This window comes from Sesamum indicum, linkage group LG8, assembly GCF_026168435.1.
Source record: "Sesamum indicum cultivar Baizhima isolate 11 linkage group LG8, ASM2616843v1, whole genome shotgun sequence".
Taxonomy (NCBI): Eukaryota; Viridiplantae; Streptophyta; class Magnoliopsida; order Lamiales; family Pedaliaceae; genus Sesamum; species Sesamum indicum.
In genome coordinates this window covers 19,851,175-19,873,208 of record NC_142664.1, presented here as the reverse complement: position 1 = coordinate 19,873,208, position 22,034 = coordinate 19,851,175, and the positions used below count along the sequence as shown (strand labels likewise).

The window sequence follows — 22,034 nt, the reverse complement described above, 5'->3', positions numbered from 1 at the left end:
AATACGTTAAAATCCAATATGGGTCATTGGAGGGAAAAGTTCATCTTCATTCGACCCCCTTCAAGCCAAGAGTGGCCCTTCCACTGCGATTGGAGCGCTTCGAAACCAGAACCTATAACAAAATAAGGGGGGCTGGAGGGTGATATGATTAACTCTTGCTAGTCAAACTGTAGAAATGAGGGTGACAAGTTAGTTCTCGATTGGCCTATTTCAAATAACAGCTCGGTACTGTGCACTAACGCCGAGCAAGATTCGTGGGAACTGTATAATGCTTGTTGTTTGTCTTGCGATCAAGCTGCACTTCTGAAAACTCCGCACACTCGTCTCAAGGAACACCACGCCCATGTTCTAATGCAGGTGATCTTCATTTCCTCCCTTCGCATATTGATTTTTGCTCGTGTATTGATTTTATTTCTTTTCATAGGCTCCTGCTTTCAATCGTAGTCTCTCCCTAAAGTGTACTGGTTTTCGTCGGAAGCAGATTCTATCTGATCGCAAAATTCGTGAGAAGATAACTGAGTCTGCATCTCGTGAGAAAGAGCTTGAGGATCGCCAGGCGACCCCAGAAGCTAAACTCTCGAGCCTAGAGAGCCAGCTAGCACAATCTCAAGCTAAAATTGCAAAGGCGAAGGGCGATGACTTCAAGAAGGGAAATGATGAAGGGTTCTCCGCAGGACGAGCAACTAGTAGGCTCGAGGGGATTGTTGAAGATCAGCAAGGGTATATTCATTTTGAGGAGTTCAGAACCGCGATCTCCACTACACATCTCCAAGGAACAAGCTATTTTCTAAAGGCTCCCGCATTCTAGGTCCCCATCAAAATCAAAGCAGCCAACTTTGTAAATGACGGCATTGGGAAATGCAAGTCTCAAGTGGCCAAACTTCATGGATTTGTTGATGGTTTTGATCAGAATCGCCTCAACCCCAAGGAAGATACCCCCACTGCACCAAGGAGAAGATGAATTTGCTGCATTGATAGAGGAAGTAGAGAATATGGGCTGATTTTTAGATCCCCTTAGTAATTTTTGTCTAGAAACTATTAATGATCCCTTTTCCAATATCGAACGACCTCCTGCGGTAGACTCAAAGAATATGCTAAGTAGATGGCCCTTCAATCTTTTTCATGTAATCTTTGGATAGAAGAATAATTCCAGATTTACGCATTTAGTCACTCTATTTTTATCAACGCATTTTTATTTCAACCTTCTCGCATGTTAGAATCTTTGATTGGCGCGACAGATATATAGCCTCTTCCAGATCTAATTTGGGCGATATTTTGCAGATCAAATTCTTCTAATTAATTGCAATTTTTTTCAGATCAAATTCTTATGGTTAATTGCGATTTTTTTTAGATCAAATTCTTCTAATTGATTGTGATTTTTTTCAGATCAAATTCTTTTGGTTAATTGCGATCTTTTCGGATAAAATTCTTCTAATTAATTTCGATCTTTTCTAGATCAAATTCTTCTGATTAATTGAGATTTTTCAAATGCACGTATGTAGAAACCTTTTTCAGGTTTTTAATATGCCTTTCGTAAGCTCAAAAAGTGATCTTTTCTAGATCCCTAACCACGTCTTTACATTCAATTATGTTCATGATCTTTTCCGATCAACAAAAAATCAAAATAAAGTTTCTAATCTCCTCTACAAGTGACCTCACACCTCTAATTGCCATAAAATTTTTTCAAGTTGTGAACATTTCAAGTTCGCAGTAGATCTTCTCCTTCCATATTGAAGCTTGTATGCTCCTAGCTTTTTTAATCTCAACCACCTTGTATGGTCCTTCCTGTCCAGGGTCTAGCTTGCCCACATGCTTCGATACTTCCACCTTTTTTTAAAACTAACTCCCCGACTTGGAAATGTCTCGATTTTATTTTCCTATTATAGCTTCTCATCGTTAAGCCCCTTATGGTGTAGATCCTTGCATATGCACGATCTCTCTTCACTTCAATCATTGTAAGGTCGAATGCCCTCTCTTCCTGGTTCCTTGTAGGATAGTACTGGGATATTCTTTGTGTCTTTTTTCCAATTTTTGCAGAAATAATTGCTTTAGTTCCATAAATTAGACAAAAGGACTCTCACCTGTCACCAACCTCAAGATCGTTCTATAAACCCACAACATTCCTGGTAGTTTCTTGACCTACAATCTCTTAGCTCTCTCTAGCCTTGTCTTCAGGTGTTGGAGCAGCGTACAGTTCATCACTTCCGTTTGTCCACTCGCTTGGGGATTCCCTATAGCCGTGATATTTTGTTGTATTTTGAGCTCTTTGGACCAAGCTACGGTCCCCTTTCCTTGAAATTGGGTGCCATTGTCCGAGATCAACACCCTTGGAATACCAAATTTGCAACTTATGTTTTTCCATATGAAATTTATCACCTCCTTTTTCAAAAAATTTTCCAAGGCCTCTGCTTCTACCCACTTAGAAAAATATTCAACCGCCATAAGTATAAACTTCTTCTTAGCTGGTGCTGGAGGGAATGGCCCTAAAGTATAAATTCCCCACTGGTTTAAGGGACATTCTATCTTAATTGGCTCCATTGGAGTCGCTAGTGTTTGTATCAAAGTTGCATATCTTTGGCAGCTTCACACCTTTTTGCGAATTCCATTGCATGTTTAACCAAGGTCGCAACCTCCCTCCTAAGTGGTTTCCGCAACTTTCCTTGTGGTTTCTCTTACAACATATTGAGCTCTTTCCTCGCTTCGACATTTTAACAATGGCCCATCCGTTGTTCTATCATAAAGTTCATTTGCAATATTGTGAATCTTGTTACTTTAATTTTATTCGATTAGCCCACACTGGGTCGTTAGGGACGACCCCGTTCTTTAGATAATTAAGAATGTCGTCTTTCCACGACCTTCCCTCTTCCAAGGCTTGTACACCTGCAACCTCCATCACTGTTGGGTTTTCTCTTATGATTATCTTCACTTTCCTGTCTTTAATACTTGCAGCCATCGCTCCTAACTTAAACAAAGCGTCAGCCTTTTCATTCTCACTTCTCGGGATTTGTTGAATCGCGCATCTGCCAAATTTTGCTATCATCTCGTTCACCTTTTTTAGATACTGCACCACAGTCCATTTTCTAATCTCATAAGCACCCTCAATCTGCATTGCCGCTAGTTGGGAATCGGTATATACATCCAATTCTCTTGTACATGCCTTGTGTGCTAACTCTAACCCTAAAATTAGTGCTTCGTATTCTGCCTCATTATTAGTGGTAGAAAAGGACAATCTTGTTGCTACCTCAATTTCGATCTTTTTTGGTCCTTGCAATAAAATTCCAGCTCCACCATTGCTCGAGTTCGAAGATCCATCCACATGCAGTAACCTATCCTCATTTTTCTCCTATACCTACTCGCCTGGGAACTCCACAATGAAGTCGGCCAAGATTTGCACTTTTGTGGATGTTCTGCTTTGATACTCAATGTCATACTCACGCAATTCTACAGATCACTTAACTAACTGACCAGATGCATTTGGCCTAGCCATGATGTGCCTTAGAGGATGGTTTGTAAGTACCACCACCTTGTGGGAGTGGAAGTATGGTCATAGCTTTCGGGCCGTGACAACCAATGCTAGTGTTGATTTTTCTATCTACGTGTTTCTTCTTACCCCCCTCCCGCGGAGCATTTTACTAACATAGTATACCAGATTCTATACCTTTGTTTTCTCGTAGACCAACACCGAACTCACAACATCTTCTTACACCGCTAAGTACAGATATAGTGGCTCATTTTCTCTGGGGTTTGCCAACAACAGTGGTGAAGTCAAATATTGCTTCAAAACTTTCAGCGCTTGCTTGCATTCTTCTGTCCACTTAAAATCTTTTGTTTTACTCAACATTTTAAAAAATAGCAAGTTTCAATCTGTTGATCTATATATAAAGCAACTAAGTGATGCGATCTTACCTGTTAACTTCTGCACCTCTTTCAGCGTCTTCGGAGATGGGAGCTGCATAATTGCTCGATCTTCTTTGGATTTTCTTCGATTACTCTTTCACTGACTATGTAACCTAGGAACTTTCTACCTCGAACTCCAAAGGTGCATTTAGTCGGGTTCAACTTCATTCCACAAATTCGCATCACCTCAAACGCTTGCTTCAAATGGGGCAAGTGGTCGTCCTTTCTCTTGGTATTTACGAGCATGTCATCGACATAGACTTTCATGGATATCCCGACCTAATCCTTGAACATCTTGTTAACGAGCCTTTGGTGAGTTGTACCTGCATTTTTTTAGACCAAAAGGCATCATGTTATAACAATAAATACCATTCTCGGTGATGAAAGAAGTGTTATCTCTTTCTTTTTTCTCCACGAATATATGGTGGTATCCTTGTTACGCATCCGTCATACTAAGCAGCTCACATCCCGAGGTAGAATCCCCCAACAAATCAATTAGTGCAGTGGGTAACGGTCTTTAGGACAAGCTTTAGTTAAATCAATAAAATCTGTACACATATGCCACTTTCCTGAAGCTTTGGGCACGACCACGACATTTGACAACCATACAGTGTACTGCACCTCAGATACATACCCTGCTTCTAAGAGCTTGCTCACCTCTTCTTCAATGATGCAGTTCCGTTCAACACCAAATGATCTCTTCTTTTACTTTACTGATTGTGCCATTAGGTCAACGTTTAACCTATGGACAATCACCTCCGAATATTTACCTTTGAAATCTGAGTAACTTCATGAGAACGTATCCACATTCTCCCTCCAAGAGCTCGAACATCATTGTTCCAGTGCTCTATTCATGTGCGACCCTATTCTTGTGGTTCTATAAGGTTCTCCAATTACCAGTTATATTGTCTTATGTTTTTCCGCTCACTCGATCTGATCTGTTTTAAATTTTTTCTGATCATCAACATTTGCGATCTTGTCTTCTTCGCTCACCTGTCTTTTCATTTTCTCCTATTGCATGTCGTTTTTCAAGGACAAATTATAACATTGCCGAGCTTCATTCTGATCATAAGACACTTCCACTATTCCCATTCTTGATTGGGAACTTCATTTTCAGATGATAAGTAGATACCATAGCTAAAAAAAATTTTAAACCTGGTCGCCTTAAAATCACATTATATGCAAATGGGGTATCCACTACTAAAAATTTAGCCATTGTGGTTGTTCTTTTTGGTTCATCCTCTATTGATACTGGAAGATCAATAGTTTCAAGTGATGTGACCTCGCTACCTCTTAACCCTACTAATGGAGTTTGCACTGGGTTCAAATTTGCGTCCTCCAGTCCCATCCTTCTCAGCACATCTCGGTATATGATACCAACTGAACTGCTATCATCCACCAACACCTTATGCACAGAAAAGTTTGCTATGTCCATCCTTATGACCATTGGGTCGTTGTGATCCTACCTCTGCATTTATATCTTTTCGACTAACGTTATTTCTTCCTCGGGCTCCATATTCATTATTAACTCTTTTCGTCGATCCCCTCGAGTGCTCCTCTCATATTTTTTCTTGTTCTTCTGGAATCTCCTTCTATCAGTCCTCCCGCATTTGCATGTATCACACTTTTTACAGGCGCATTTTTTCTAGCTCCCATGTTTTTCCTTTCTTCCTTGTTTCTAAATCTCTCTTTGCTCCCGACGTACTTCTCATCCCTCTATTATCCACTTTATAATATTTCTCCTCTTTTCCCGACTCAAGCACATATTCTTTGAAGTATCCCTGTCTAACTAACCTCTCTATCTCGTCTCTTAATTGATAACAATCCTCCGTATCGTGACCCCTCTCTCTGTGGAACTTACAATACTTACTAGAATTTTTTTTTTCGTGTGTAAATCTAGTATGTCTCGACCATTGGAGTAAATTAAATTTTCTACCATCATCAACGCCCTAGCCCTCGTGGTTGCTAGAGGTGTATATTTGTGAAACTTGGGCTGGTATGGCAGTTCACGGTCATTCTCTGGTCGCGCGTGTCTATCTCTCTCTTCTTTCAAGCAATCTCGACCTCTTGCATGCTACTATTCTCTATCTCTCATTGCATTTATCTCCTCCTCAGTGATATGTTTCTCGGCCAACCTCATTAACTGTTTCAAATCTTCTGACGAGTCCTTTGATAAGGCCGATGCGAACGGTCCCTTCTTCAAACCATGAGTAAGGATATTAACCATTATATCTATCCTGAGGTCCTGCACCTCCAATTTCTCATTGTTGAATCCACCTATAAAACTCTTCAAAGATTCATCTTCCTTTTGCATGATATTGACTAAGTACATGGTAGAGTAATTCTGTTTTCTTTTACTTGCGAAATGAAAAGTGATCTTCACCAACTGTTTGAATGTTTCTATGCTCCCACTCGGCTAGCTGGTGAGCCATTCCTGCACTTTTCCTGTAAGGGTGGCAACAAACAATGTAGCACTAATAGGATCAAACTGACCATACAAATTCATTACCAACTCGAATGCAACCACGTGTTCCTGAGGGTCCTTCCTTCCATCATACTTGGGTAGGTCAGGCATTCTAAACTAGGGTCTTCCACCACATCTAGTATCTTGTTTGAAAAAGGAGAATTTCTATTTTGGCCTTCCATTTCTCCTTTCCTTTTCAGCTCATCGATCTGCCTACCCAACTACTTGATCCGCCTTCCTACATCGTTGACTTCAACTCTTGAGATGCCTGGTTCTCTTCTCTTCTTACTTTCTCACTAGATCCTACTTCAGAAAATTCAGTTTTGTGGTCTTTCTTAGGCTCCTCTTTACTTGGTACCTCTTGGGGTTCTCTTTCTACTTCGTTTTTCCTTAAACAACTGTGTTTTAATCTCTCATGCAATTGGTGTAGCCATCTTCCTCTTTTATTTTATCAATGCATTTCTACCCCTTTCTTCCATTACCCTCTGTAATTCACCTCTAATCAAATGCACCACTTGATCCCCCTGTCCTTGTGTATCCTCCATTGCTTTCATAGACACTTCACCGTTGAGGCTCCCTCTGCCTCAACTCAACAGGCGCTTCACAGGAATTTCCCACATGTAGTGCTAGATGATCTGGGTCGATATATTCGATCCCTCTGAGTAGGTCTTGAGTTCGTTTTACTCTTCCTAAATATCGAAGGGGTCCCTAAGAAGAAACAAGAATATGAGGCTCGTCGGATGCGTCCCCAACTAAGATCCTCTGGCACTCAAGTTAATTCTATTTCTAGTTAGAGATGCAAGGAAAAGATCTCAAGTAATTAATGAGGCTGAAAGCAATAAATGTAACATACCTCTACTGTTCCAAAATGGGAGTATTTATAGGCCCAAGTGTACTGTGTTAAGTGGGTCACGTTATCTTGAAGGAAGTGTTGTCAAAGATCGTGTGATGATACAACAGAAACGTCTTCCGAGTTTGTTTGTTGGAGTTGGTCACGTTCAACAACCCGACCCAAAGCCATGTGTGCAGATACTGTGGTATTTTTCATATTTTTGCCCCAAATGAAGGTATTTTTATCCTTTTCCTTGATAAATGGGTATTATCCCTATCAACACACATATATATATATATATTGTTGGCTCCCTCAAACTGTGGACTCTGAATTGGTGCTTGCATTTCATGTGCTATAGATTTCACCTGATTAGGAAACGATGGACTTCTTACATAAAAGTAATTGCATGGGAATAAGAATTTGAAATGGACAATTTAGACTAAAGTTATGACTATGACCACTGGGCTCTTACCACAGAGTTAATGAGTTATACTAAAATATGTCACCCTCTCAAAATTCTCCCTCATGTTCATTTTATTGGATTAGGTGTATCACACGTGTCCTTTTTTTATTATTTTTTATTTTTTAACTATTAAATGATGTTTTTATCCTTATTTATACACCGTTAATTTTCATCTCATCCATACTTTATTATTAGGAGAGAATACTTTTTTGATATCTCTCCTTTTTTTGTCTGTTTTTTATTTTTTATTTATTTTATTTATTCATCTTATAACTCCTACTATCCCATTGCTCTTTATATTTACTTCCTCCTTTTTCCATCCATCTCTTCTTAACAATAATTTATTATAAATTTATCAATTTGTATATATTTTATTAAATAAAAAATATTTTAAAAATATTTTATTTTAAACAGTATTATAAAATTTACACACACTGTGTGCCATAAATACTAGTATAAATGAATGATTTAGATTTTGTCAGTAGGAGCGTCAAGGTGGGTTAAGACCAATGGGTTATATTTTAAAATGGAGTTATAGGGGTAGAAGTTAAATAAATTTATATTTTAGATGGGTCGGTATGAATTGTTGTAAGCTCAATGTAAATTATTGATGAATCCAACATGAGTTTTTAATAGATTCAATCCAAAAAGTAAAATAAAAGAAACTCACTGTATCCCCGTCGGACGCACCCATAATTCTCTTTCTCCATACGCGCACACACACAAGTTCACATGTTTATTATTTTTATTTAAAATTATTTAGTCATTTACTTGATATTTTTATGTGATTTTTTTTTTATTTTATATTACAACTTGTGTTATAAAAATAATAAAGATAAAAAATTATCTCTCAACAAATATAGAAAATTTGATTGCAAGCTTGATGTTCGTTCAAGAAGAGCATTAAAAATTTTATGAATTATTTTGATAAATATAGTATTTTATTAGATACTTAGTAGAATTTTTTACTTTAGAATTTAGCAAATGAATTTTAATATACTTGTCATTAGTTAGAAATGACGTGTAATACAAGTTTAGTCATGTTACGTTATAAGTAGTAACTATCTTTTTTTTTTATAGTTCATATATTGTCCTTTTATTGTGTGAAAATTTTGAAACCTTTAACATTATGTTTGGATTCATTGTTAGAATGTTTTGTGGAGATAGAAAGAGAAAAAAAGATAAATAAATATGTATTGGAGGTAAACTGTGTATGATTGAATTTATTTTTTGGGCTAATTTAAAATAATTTTAAATAAGTATTATATATTTGACGTTGTGTTTTGAGAGACAAAAATTACTGATCATTTGTTAAATTATTAATATATACTTATATATAGATATGTATATATATAAGTGTATATCTAATGTTGTGTTTTAGGAGACAAAAATGATTATTCATAGTCAATTCATTTTTCTTTTACATATACTTATATATGTGTGTATATTATATATATGTATTTATGCCAAATGAGATAAAAATACCAAAATATGATATTTCTTTATGAAGGCAAACATACTTCTTGTTTGGTGTTTAGCCCAATCATACTTCTTGTTTGGTGTTTCATTCTTTAGCATATTCCTGCAAAAATCTAAAATCCAGACTTACAGGAAAGTAGACAAGGGAATCAGTAGCAAAACAACATTCAGATCAGCAGAGAAGATATGGAAAGAGTACTTGAACTGCATTAACAAAAGGTTGGTCTTCATTACAGTGAACGAAAGGAACACACTTCCCTATTTTACATTACAAAATAACTCAGTCTACTCCAATGATGCTCAAATTCTCTCCTTTCATCACCTTTATTAGACTGGAAAGAGCGCACTGCATCACTTGAACGGAACTTTAGTCGATCTTACGGGTCCAACTACTACTCATTTCCGACCCCTGCATATCAAATAAAGTCCATTCACCACCAACCAGAAGTAGCTAGGCATGATAATGAGTAGACGAGCCTGCAACACGTACCTCCACACTGCCACTGGAAAAGTTCACCATCAAGTAAACAACTTGCAACGTTTCGCTCTATGGGAGGACCTGCTGGAAGTTCCACTAGGACCACTATTTTGATACAAATTCCTTCTCCTACTTCTTTTCCGATACAAGAAGTCTTCGGTGTCCAAAACATAAGCAGCCTATGATGTTCAAGGGATTGGAAGGTTATTTAGATTCCAGCAACAAAGTTTATAAGCAAAGGGAGAATATGTAGTTCAGGAAAAGTTACCTTAAATGTACTGCAATTCACCTTCATCTCCACGCCATTACGAATAATGAGTCCTTCCATGGCTTTGGAAGTATCGGCAATTTCATCTCCAGTTGAAAATTTTCTTTTGTTTCTGCAAAGTGAGGAGGATTATTAACATATCTTTGGACACACAGGAATTTAAGATAACTTTCTTTGTTATGTCGTACCTCTTCAAGAATACACCAGGTTTATCCTTTCGTTCACGAACAACTGAGCGGAGGAGTTCATCATTCAAATAAGCTGCAAAATTGGGGTCCATGGAGACAGCAGTTGGTTCAAGTTTGTCATGCTCATTTTTCATGAGCTGTATGGTCAAACGCATTGGAGAAGGCAACTGCAACAGAGTTCATCTTCATATGTTAGCACACCATTTGTTTTCACCCAAGAGAATGATCATTTTCAAATTTTTGACAAAAGCAAAAAAAACGTACGCATTCTATTCGATACAAGTTGTCTTCTGGAAGAAGAAAACGGGCATTCTCAAGGTAAACTGCATCAGCAAATGTTTCAGGATTTCTTGATCTTTCATATGCATAGAGCTGAAGGAGTTTGTTGTCAATCTCCTCAGTTGCAATTGTTTGCAGCTGTAGAAAATAATAGCAAGAGACCCTTTAGTCAACATGAACAACAAAGAAGTACTCAGAAAAGGGAAAAGATAACTAAAATAATCTTGTGCAACAACCTGTTTGACAAGTTTATGTATCAACTTGTCTAACGTAAAAAGGATGTACGATTGAGCACCAATAATAGCTCGGCACTCATCTTCAAACTTTGCGTTATCAAAGGATCCATTCAGCAAACTGTGTAGTGCATCCTTAAATCTGTTCAAAACCATCAGTTCAAGCTTATTAGCTAGTGTTTATACGAGTCTCATCCCAACAATTGAAAGTAAAGAGACATCTTGATAAGCTACCTAGCATATGAATCAGTTGGTTTTGCATCATTCAGTATCTTCCATTTGTTTTCATGAGATGATGAATGCAACTTGGCGCTATGCATTCTTTCATACAGCATCTGTTAATGAGGACAATAAGTTAGGCGATCGAATTTAATGATTGTAATAGAAACCGCAAAAGTTCAGCTGGAAGTATAAGCCTATTCCCTAAGTTAACATCGAGTGCAGAAACACCTCACCTGGTGAAGCCTGAAAAGCAAATAGAAGGAATCATTTCCATAAAAGATCTGAGAATTCTTCTCTTTGCCATGTAGTGCCATTGGGACTTTCATCGTAAGAGGCTTCACTGTCTGCAGAAATCTGTCAGATAATGTCATCATTCCTTCAGCGTCGTGGACATCGGCCACATCGTCTGCCTCACCTTCACTCTCAGCCTTGTGATCATTCTCGTGATCTCCGTCGTCATCAGGCTCTTCAGGAGAGCACTCTTCTCCATTAGCAGACTCACTTGCTGATACATCTACATTTTCAGAAGCATTCTCACTGTCTGAGGAGCCCTGAGCACTTTCCTCACCTTCATCATCAGCAATAGCATCAGTTTCTTCCCCTACCTCCTCAACAGACATTCCTTCTCCAATTACTGTGGTCCTTGGAGTACTTTTACGAGGAGTCTGCTCTGTTTTGGTACCGGTATTTTCAAATGCTGCAAAACTGTTCTCTTCAAGATTTCTGTTAGGAGACAATTCACCCTCTTCTCGTTCACTTTTAGTGCGAGCTATAATTTCTTCATGGCATTTCTGAGCTCTGACCTCTTCGGGCACTGTGCCAATCGAAGATAAAGTCGGTTTTGTAATAACACCGTCCTGCAGCATTAAAAAGTATTACAGTAATGAAATAACAGTAAATAAATATCTTGGACAAACTTAAGGATGACAAGTAACAGTTCACAATATCCCTTAAGACAATTCTTAAGGAATGTGAACAAGTCAACATTACCCAAAAACTCCAACGTACCTGTGATTTTTGACTAGGCATTGCCTCCATCCCGCAATCAGCAGTGGCATAGTCAGGTCCTGATAGAGGAGAAAAGGGCTCCATAAGTAGACAATTATCTAAAAGTTCAACAGAAAAATCTGGATGAAGGACCAGATATAGCTATATAACAAATAAATAATATTACCCTTCCATGTAGCTGAAGCATTTTCATCATTGATGCTCTTTTGTCCTGAGGCTTTTTGAGCAACTTCCTCTAAGAAACCAGCTTGTTTGCTAGCCCATGACTTAGCAGACATCATACTGGCATCAGTCTGCATATGTCTATTTTGGGGAACGTTGCATAATATTTCACTCTTACTAGCAATATTATCTGCACTAGGAGAACCATCAGCATTAACCCCATAATTACCATGTGCTGCCCTCACTCTGCTGGAGCAGGGATTCGGAAGGCGTTCATCTCTGGCTTTGGACAAGTCTGATGTTTTGCAGTGAGCAGCCTCATCAACAGGACTACCATTCTTTTCACCAATATCATCCACACTTTTGGGTGTTTGATTCTTAGCTTTGAAAGCATCTTCTTTGCCCTCTGAACTGGGAGGACGGGGAGGAACACCAAGCACTTGCTCAATGAAGGTTGTCCAGATCTTCATGACTTTGTCACGCTGTTCAGGTGTACAAACTTCTCCACAAGAGTATTTCATGAGCTGATACAGATCTTCTTGGATTTCTGGATCAGGATACTCAAATTGCATATGAGGTCTAATGGGCTGTTTATATCCAGCACCAACACAGAGGACCATTTCATCTTCGTTCAGATTCTTTTCACTCATTTCTCTGATCTCAGATAACAATGCTGAAACGATGAAAATTATAAAGTTAGATAAATGGACAGGAAACACCTACTACTTTTCTATGAATTATAAGAGAAACAAATAACAAAGGTAATAGAAACGAGCACAGTCTACTCTCTCTAGAAATTCAACAATTTGGGCCAAATACTATAGTTACTTTACTTATTCATGCTGCAATTCAAGAGAGGTCCTCTGACGGCCACTCAGTGGCTGACGTGTCCCACACAGTATTTATACTTATTATGAATCAAAAAAAAAAAAAAACATAATATTATAGAAGAAGTATCTATTAAAACAAACAAATCAATAAGTATCCATAAGTAAATTTATATATATAAATAAGTGAAAGCATCAACAACACCAATTGCGAGTAAGCATATAAAAACAGAAAATACAAACACAATGATTTCTGCAGCAACCAGAGAAAAATCAACTAGTCACCCTGATGAGATAAGAAACCTCAGCTACAGCTTCCCCTGCTAAATGAGGTTCTTTTTTCCACATTTTGAAATAAATTCGTGAATACAAAAAGTATATGAAATTGACTCTGATGCATCTAGGTGACATAAAAAAGGAGAGGAAAAGTAAAAAGAAAAGAACTCTTCATAGGTACAGAGCAAAAAGACAACTGTAAATCTATAAACATTAAATGTTTGTTGAGCAAATTCTCAGTAGTAACTCCAATTGTATTGAACCATTAAAAAGAATTAAGATAACCTCTACATGGGCCTAGCAAAATGTTAGTGATATCACTATCAAATATATGATTGCAGCATGCCTAAGAAGGATTTAGTGTGTAGGAAGAAAAATTAGTATAAGTCTACTCCGTTTCAAAATATAATAAACCAAGTACTTGAATATATCACATCATTTCTATTAAATTTCATCAATTTATGAAACTACTTTGGCACTTTCTGCCATTTAATTGAAAATGTGGTGGAAATTTAAAAGTAGGCGTCATTAATACAGTTTTCAAAGCTCCTTCCGTTTCATTCGAGTTTCAGAATAAGAACTCATGATATATTCTTGATCAAATCTTTTTACTCAATAAAAAACAATACAAAAACATGACACTTAAACAAATAGAGAAAAATAAATTTAAATATTTTGGTAAAAATTGATCTTTTTCACATAACCTATAATAACATTACTACAATAAAACACAGTTATTTGTTAGAAAGAAATGACAGTGCAGATCAAGATGTTTCAAATCCATGTAATAGGTAAGTAAAGAAACGACATTCAGGAACACTATTGCAGTGTATGATTCTTCAGAGATTGTCAATTAATAATCTAAAAGAACTCCAGTTAAACCCAAAACAAAAGGTAAGTTACTATGGAATCACGGTGAAACCAAAGAGGGAAACAACTGGAAGATAGAAATAACAACTATATGTACCACTTTTACCTGATTCTGAGAAATCAGTGGCGAGGATGTATAGCATTGCCATAAATAATGAGAAAGGGAGAGCCAGTGCAACCAAGTAAGAGGAGATGGGATAAGAAGAGAATGAGAAACAAGGTAGAAGAGGAGGTGGTGGTGGTAGAAGAAGGCGATGAAAACAAAGACAGAGAGAGAAACTTAAATGACAAAGGCTCTGAATACGACAAATACATATAGCGTGTAACTGCAAGCAAAGCAGGTGAAATATAATTAATATCTAAAGGACAGAAAGGGAAAATAATGAAAACGTATACGTAGTTGGCACTGTAATTGTGCAATGAAAATATAAACAAAATATTCACCAACAAGAAGCACTAAAACTCCGGCCAGCACGAAGGACAAACCACGGAAAAGGTGGCACTGGCTAAGTTTACAGCTAACGGTGTACTGACACCGTCACTTAAAAAAGACCCACAAAGCACAAGCTACAAACAAAAAGATTCAAAATAAGCCCGAAAATCAAACACCGTCAGTATACGTATTCTAACACCAAAACAATAAGTTCTAGAACATACAGAGACAGAGCCATCTTCAAATTGGCGTGAACAAAGCATGCATTAAAGGCAATCCGCACAAGATGCTACCAACTATTTAAAGCAGCATACGTTACATTGACCAGAAAAACTTGACACTACTATCGATGCTAGAGATGGACCTTGTCTTAAAGAATGAGAACTTGAAATTTTTCACAAAAAGCATTTAATTGGCTGGTCTAGTGTGTTAGGCCCCGTGCCTTTCACAGACAGAGGTAAGATACCAAGCGCTAGTGGATTTCTTTTTCCACTATCAAGCTGATGTCCATTTCCGCTCAAAATTGAGCCCCCACATTGTTGTAATGTAAGTTAAACATGGGGCAAGTTGGCTTGTTCTATCACAATTCAAATCCGGCCATGAGATTTCCTAAGTAGGCTCATTCATATTAGGTCTTATGGGCATGTACAGTTTGACGTGACATTCCCATATGATGTGCATAGTCTGCTTCTAGTCACATAAAAAAGTCACCAACAATAAACATTGGAACTCCAGCTAGCACAAATGCACACCAGTAAAGACGTGTTTGACCAAGTTCACAGTGAAGGGGAACAAACTCCATCACTTACAAGTTATCCCAAAAACCCCAAACTACGCATAATATAAACACAGGATGCCAGGACATCAGAAACCATCAGATTACATATCATAACACGAGAAATTTTCTTAAGAAGTTGCCAAGCACGAAATGCAAAGAGAATGAACGCCACCACAAAGTTAGCAAGAAAAGATAATGCATTAAAGAGAATCTGCATGAGATGTTGTGACTGTCTTGCATACATTAAACTGACAAGTAAAATTAGCAATTTTCTATGCTCTGCACCGACTCCACACTGGGTTGGCTATCTTTAAAATTTTGCAATCACTTGGATTCTAAATTTTGCGTCAATGATCATATCAATCATAATACTCAACATCACTTCTCGAATGAAGAGAAATATATCTCCTAAATTTTAACACAAGAGCCAAGTGAAATAACCTAATTACCTTTAGCGCTCAAGTTTTTTGTATCCTGCTGCTTAAAATAGAAGCTCCTGTGGTCGAGTGATTTGTGGTAGTTTTTAGCATAAATTTCGGCCCAAACTTTATTAAAATCAGCACGGCACCTTGCCCATTCTTCTTGTTTCTGCTTCAACCGGGTTAATATAACTGGCAGGGCAAGAGGTGCATTCTTTCTCAATACATCCATTACATCAAGCCCATGGTCGCCATACAAACGTTCAATGCACCGTAGGTTAAGCGCTGGAAAAAAGGAAATGTACCATTAACTTTGCATGAGATATACTATGAGGAATCATTAAAAAACTCACTAACCTGTCAAATGATCTTCGATACAAAATGAACTATCTGTCTTATTTGTATGAGAATTCATACTGTCTAAGAGTTCCTCAACTCGCTTGGCTGTTGCGTTCACAGATTCCAATAACATGTCAAGTTCAAACCTGGAATCATAATCAGATCTCCAAAATTTCAATACACATAAATACAGCAGATCCCCTGTTTAGTCTCCATTTGCAGAAAATGGAAAGGAGGAAAGAAGCTTCAAACGTTGGACATGGTTTTAACAACCTATTAACATCATGTGGGGAAATGCAATTTCAGGAAAGATATTTCAATACACATAAATACAGCAGAAGAAGCGGTTTACACTATAGGAGGAAATGCATACACAAGTCAGAGAGGAGGTAAAGATAGATGATAGGACATTCAAAATGGAGCGAAGTCATGTTAGAAACTCTTGAGCGAGTTTAAAATTTTTACCTATCATCTTCACATCTGAACAAGCTTTCTTCATATTGATTTTTGCGCATGTGTTTGAATGAGTAATCCTCACTTCCTGAAGTAACGGACACCCAATGGTCATTCAGAACTCTAGCACCAATCTTGGTTCTACGACTTGCTGATGGGATTGGGTACTGTATTATGGATATACCAATGAGATGAGTAAAAAATACTGAATACTCAGTTGTGTAAAATTGGATAGGTAAACCTACATTTTGCGGAAGAAGTCGATAGCTTGGTGTGCAGCGCTCACAGTTAGATAGATCGAGGTCTTGAATGGACTTCCACATGAACTTCTCTTTGCTCGCATATGAAGGCATCTTCTGTCCTAGGACATCTTTATTGCTAAAGGCCAGACCTCTATCATGTCTTTCCCTTTCTCTGTTATCGTGATCCTTATTTTTTTCTCTGTCTTCCCTATCATGGTCTTCTCCATCGCCATCCACTTTTAAAGATCTGAAAACTTGTTTATTGTTCCGCAAGCTTCCTGGATTGAGATAAATCGATTACAAATTTACAGATTTCATCATTCATAAGGCAGTTAAAATGTATCGCAACTTTCCAATATATTCCACGAGTTAGTAATATATAGTTCAGAAGAGACATAACAAATAACTATCAGCATGACAGATAAATGTTCTTTCAGTACATTTTTCCATAGAAGTATGAAGAAACAACTTTCATGCTTGAAGGCTTAAAAGATAAGACATCTGATGCAGTCAACTTGAATAGCTGGCCAGATAAACAAATGCATAGGGAAAAAGGAAGTACTAGTAACAAGTTACTATCATATTCTATTACCAGTCTTCTCAATGTAAGTGATGAAATCTTCACATGCCTCCATAAGTTCTGGATGTGTTCCAAGTAAACTAGCTACCTGATATGATAAAAATGTCAGTCCAGATTAGTGGCCCAGCAAAGGACATAATACAAGTAACCAAAAAAAATGACTAATGGCTAGCTATGCTTCCGAATTCTGATCCTCGGTTTCAATAATGAAGGGGGTATAGGTGGACATGTTGACCATGAAATTCACTCTACTGGCTGTTGATTATGATACTTACCAAATTTGAGAAAAATGCGGTTATCATGTAAAACTTGACTATAGGATTGATATTTTTCCATAGCACATGAAATATGTTGCTGTTCTATGTTTTTGAAATATTAGTCAGATTTTCAGTATCATACTTTTTCAGGTTTTATCATCAATACTAACCATTAGAGATATTTGTAATGATCATCAAGCAATAAAAAGAAGCTTAATACAACCTTGCAGGTAAACGAAAATGGAGTATCATGAAAAGTTTATTCCAACAGTGCGCTTGCCGTTGTTTTTTACTTTTTATTGTACATGTTGAGCACCAGATCTTTTCTTTTATGGAGTCTTCTTAAAACTTTACTGTAATGTCTTTTTCTCTAGCACTGTTACATGTAGCATTCAGTCAAATACTGTGAGATAACAGACTTAAGATCACAAAATCATATGGCAATTCTGGAAACACAAGTGGACTTGCTTAACCAACTTTTCATGGGTATTTGGCAGGTGTTTCAGATAACACTTTGACATTGCATGTCTTCATGGAAGTGTTTTCCAAGAGGTTAACATACTGCATGCAGCACATTTTCTATATCAACAAGTATAGAGAGCAAAGTGTACCAATGAGAAGAACAGCCTATAGAAGTCTTGCTCTCATTTTTATTGATTTATTATCTAGTTTAGTAATAATTAACATAGTGATTCAACTCTCCTCTGTCTTTGACCATGTAATCCCATGGAGCAGCCAAGGATGAAAAGGTTTCTAGATTTTCAGAGGGAAAGAGGAAAGGTTTTGCCATTATTGGGTGAAACTCAAGGAAGGTACTTCATAAGAATTGAATCCACATGCTCAATTTGAGAAAGGATAATTTCAACAAAAAGCAAAATAACTTGGAGAAAGGGAGTTCATTCTTATAGCCTCAAAGTAGACTACTGAACCATATTCATATTGCTAAAAAATGCAATGATGAGATGATAAGGCAACACTTGAACAATAAAATTGGATAAAAATAGAGAAAACTATATATTATTTGGAGCAATAGAATAAGAGTCAGAGGTAATTGCAAAAAAGATCACCAGTGTCCGAAATTGAGCTGCTGTGACAAACTTGCTCTTGTAGGGACGAACACAATCTGAAATTTTCTTGTTAATTTCAGGATCTGGTAATCGTTCCTTCACTTTCTCAAGGAAAGCTGATTCTGGGTCCTGCATCCCTGAACAAGAAGATAATTGATGTTAATTAACTTTGTTAGGATGCCTTGTTTTGATTTTACCCAAGGATCTAATCCTGCAGCCTGGAGCCCATAGACATTTATTTATTCTGCAAAATAATCCCAAAATGGAAATTTCATTTCCTGATCTTCAATTGTATTCATCATGGGCATATTCTTCCAAGTCTAATAGGATTTTTGGATAAAACTGGTTGATATCTAACTGACTAAAATAGAAACAGAAAAAGGTTTTGTACATTATTAAATGATGGTTTCACTAAAATGAATCTAGAATAAGAGCAAGAATGGGATAATTAGTTGATCTCTTAATGCAAGACAAACAGCTACATAAGGACGCAAATCATCATATGCAGGTGATTCTAAGGTTGTGTACGCTGCCCTCTACATCTGTCCTACCTCGATGAAACAGGTCTGTCATAGAATCATCTCGGCGAGCAGATTTTCTTTTGTGATCTAAGCTATCATCACGTTCCCACTCATTGTTTTCTTTGTCTTCTCTCTTCTCCTTTTCTTTCTCAACATGATTCCACTGCTCTGAACCATGGTGATTGATGTACTGGTCACGAACAGCATATGACACAGCAGGCTTCTGAAGCAAGTAAGGAGAAGCATCACATATTACCATTATGAAAAATAACCACACAATCACTAAAGAGGCACTACCTTCTCAATTTGAATGGGCCTTGACGCTGTCATGGGAGAGCCTCTATCATCCCCATTTAGTGTGTGATTTCTACCAGGCTGTGGGTACTGGATTGAGGCGGAGCCAGAGGTATCCGGTAAAAAATGAGTGAACTCTACAAGTAGGTCAGCGTGTTCCTGAAAAAGAACTGAAACCTACAAGCAAACATTAACCAGTCACATAGTTAATTTCTAATCTAAAGACTATGACAGGATATGCATGAATATGAAATCATCATAGCATACCTCCTGATAAACCTCTGTTATGGACTTATTATCTTTTCTGTACATATTCAAAATGTCAAGGAAAGCTTTATACACATGGTCGTCACCTTGAAATCTAGTCTGCAATTAGTTTTAAAGTGGTTTAGCCTATAATTCTAATAGACAAGTAGAGAATAGCAAACTCCAGTGGCATTATGCTTTAGCAGTTGCACCTTGATTTTGTTTACAAAACTGATGGCTTCTTCAAATTCTACTGGCTTCTTTTTCTGAAATGGTTCATCCTCTGGTGGGAGGGTGATTTCATATCCCTTCGGCAAAAAGGTATTGAAACCCAAAATTAGGTCTCGATTACCTTTAAATAACTCCTTCACTCTCAATATAACACCAGATGTATCAATTCTACAAACAACCATGCAAACAGAATGGACAAACATTAAAAATACAACCATATGAGTTAAATATAAGTGGAAATCTGCAGTTAACAAGGAAAAGAAGAACAAACTTCTACCTTTGAGCCTTAAAATCTTTCATGACCTCAAGAAAATCATCATATTTATCCCTTTTGTCTTGAAAAATTTCCTTCACAGTTTTGAGATATGACAAGGCATCAGTTGTTGTCAGCCTCTGAGCGCTGCTTGCAGTTGACATCTGGGCTTGCCCGGACCTTCATTATCCCCAAAATGCATATTTCAAATCAATAAGAAGATGTAACTATCTCTATGATACTAAAAAGGAGAATGAACCCTTCATAGCCCCTGGAATTCAAATGATATCAACAAAGGCACATAACCTAAATCAACAGAAAAGAATGAACCCTTCATATCCCTGGAATTCAAATTACATTGACAAAGCCCATGAACTGATGGCCTAAATGTTACAAGATTATAACTTTCATGTAATCAGAAAAATCATAACAGAATTAATTCTAGCTTCGCTTACTTTTTATGTAAAATGATCATAATACTGTGCCATCAACCTAAAGCAACAGAAAAGAAAAGGAAAATAGAATGATCAACAGAAACCTGACTAGATAGATGATTGACACAAGAATAATATCAATAGAGGAAAACATGGAGTTGGCAGAATAAAAAATCACTGAAATTTGAGACAATGTGACAGCAGAAAGCATCCAACTCAATGATGAGAATGGGTTTAAGTACAACAAATGTTAAAGAATCAGTAAAGCAGGATAATTTCAGTGTCAACAAAATCAAAAGGATCAATAGTCATTTTAGAAAAAAAACTACCAAACCACAAAACCACAGTCGATAACAAAAAGTATTGGAATTATGAAACTTAAACGGATAAACAAGCAAAAGAAAAAAAACTTACGGTTCAACAAGAGGAGAAATGGCGGGCCGCTTGAGTTGAGAACTCACGAAAGCGTCATCTCTCGACCTCTTCATCCCAATACGCTATTATTCCTATTGTCTTATTGTTACCTCCCTTAATCTTCAGAAAAATCACGCTTTATTCACTCCAATTGGGAAAAATTGTGATCCAACAGCCCTGCCAAAGAGTAATTACCGAACCACTAAACTTAATTACATTAAAAACAACGATAATTAGATCTATTAAGCACGTCCGAACAGTGATTGACGTAAATACATCAACCTCAATCCATACCTCGACGCAGATCACCTCCAATTACCTTATTATCAAAAAATTCCTACAAAATAAACAAAAATCGCAAGCACTGAATACACATTACTTGAATTATACGGAATGCAATACTCCAACCCACCAAAAGAAAAAAAATCCATAAAGCTCCAGAATTTTTACAGCAAGAGATCTTTTAGGCCTCTTACAATGAATGAACGAATCAGCAGAAGACAGTTTATCCCAGCTGCGCCCGAAATAACGTGTTGGGTTTGTGTATGCATAATTTGTACGTATGTATATTACTCATACACACATACGCGTATATCATATATTATATATCGTATTGATGAGAAAGATTGCAAAGTGGTTTCGTATATCTCAGAAGAGAGAACCAGAGAGAGAAGAGAGTTTTATGGTGTGTGTGTGTGTGTGTGTTTTTTTGAGAGACAGAGAGATATATATATTATGGGGGAGGATATAGACACTGTGTGGTTCGTTTATATATGCAGCGGGGGAGGAGAGTGGAGATTGGAGGGGTGGGGGGTGGGGGTGGGGGGGTGTTAGGGGAGACCAAGAAAGAGAGAGAACTATTCTTGACCTTCATTAGCATTTGTAATTTGTAACTTAGGTTAAAATTTTATTTTTTATCTTTTGGGTATCATCATATTGTAACTTAGGTAAAAATAAATAAATAAAATTGAGGGTAAATGTTCAGGTAATTTTTATTTTTTGGTAAATATACTTTTGGTAATCATTGATGACATTATCGAAAATATTTTATGTGGCATGGGGATATTCAATGTATTTATGACTCACTTCCTGTGTTTCAATATTAATATTTGACACATGGCAATAGT

At 37.1% G+C, this 22,034-nt stretch overlaps 1 protein-coding gene across 1 annotated transcript; it reads right to left on the bottom strand.

Annotated features, from left to right (window-relative positions):
• Window positions 1-9,320: 9,320 nt before the first annotated feature.
• LOC105168187 (paired amphipathic helix protein Sin3-like 3) lies at window positions 9,321-21,689 on the bottom strand. The gene is made up of 24 exons (XM_011088145.3): window positions 21,384-21,689; window positions 21,202-21,244; window positions 20,908-21,084; window positions 20,084-20,239; window positions 19,788-19,974; window positions 19,597-19,695; window positions 19,333-19,506; window positions 19,066-19,258; window positions 18,515-18,651; window positions 17,203-17,278; window positions 16,614-16,888; window positions 16,381-16,535; window positions 15,934-16,061; window positions 15,607-15,861; window positions 11,978-12,646; window positions 11,812-11,870; window positions 11,037-11,660; window positions 10,816-10,916; window positions 10,585-10,723; window positions 10,334-10,486; window positions 10,070-10,236; window positions 9,882-9,993; window positions 9,626-9,792; window positions 9,321-9,544 (listed from the first exon to the last, which is right to left on the bottom strand). Exons 3-23 carry the CDS (start codon window positions 20,979-20,981, stop codon window positions 9,655-9,657), a joined length of 4,071 nt encoding a protein of 1,356 aa, XP_011086447.1. The 5' UTR covers window positions 20,982-21,084; window positions 21,202-21,244; window positions 21,384-21,689; the 3' UTR covers window positions 9,321-9,544; window positions 9,626-9,654.
• Window positions 21,690-22,034: the final 345 nt, after the last annotated feature.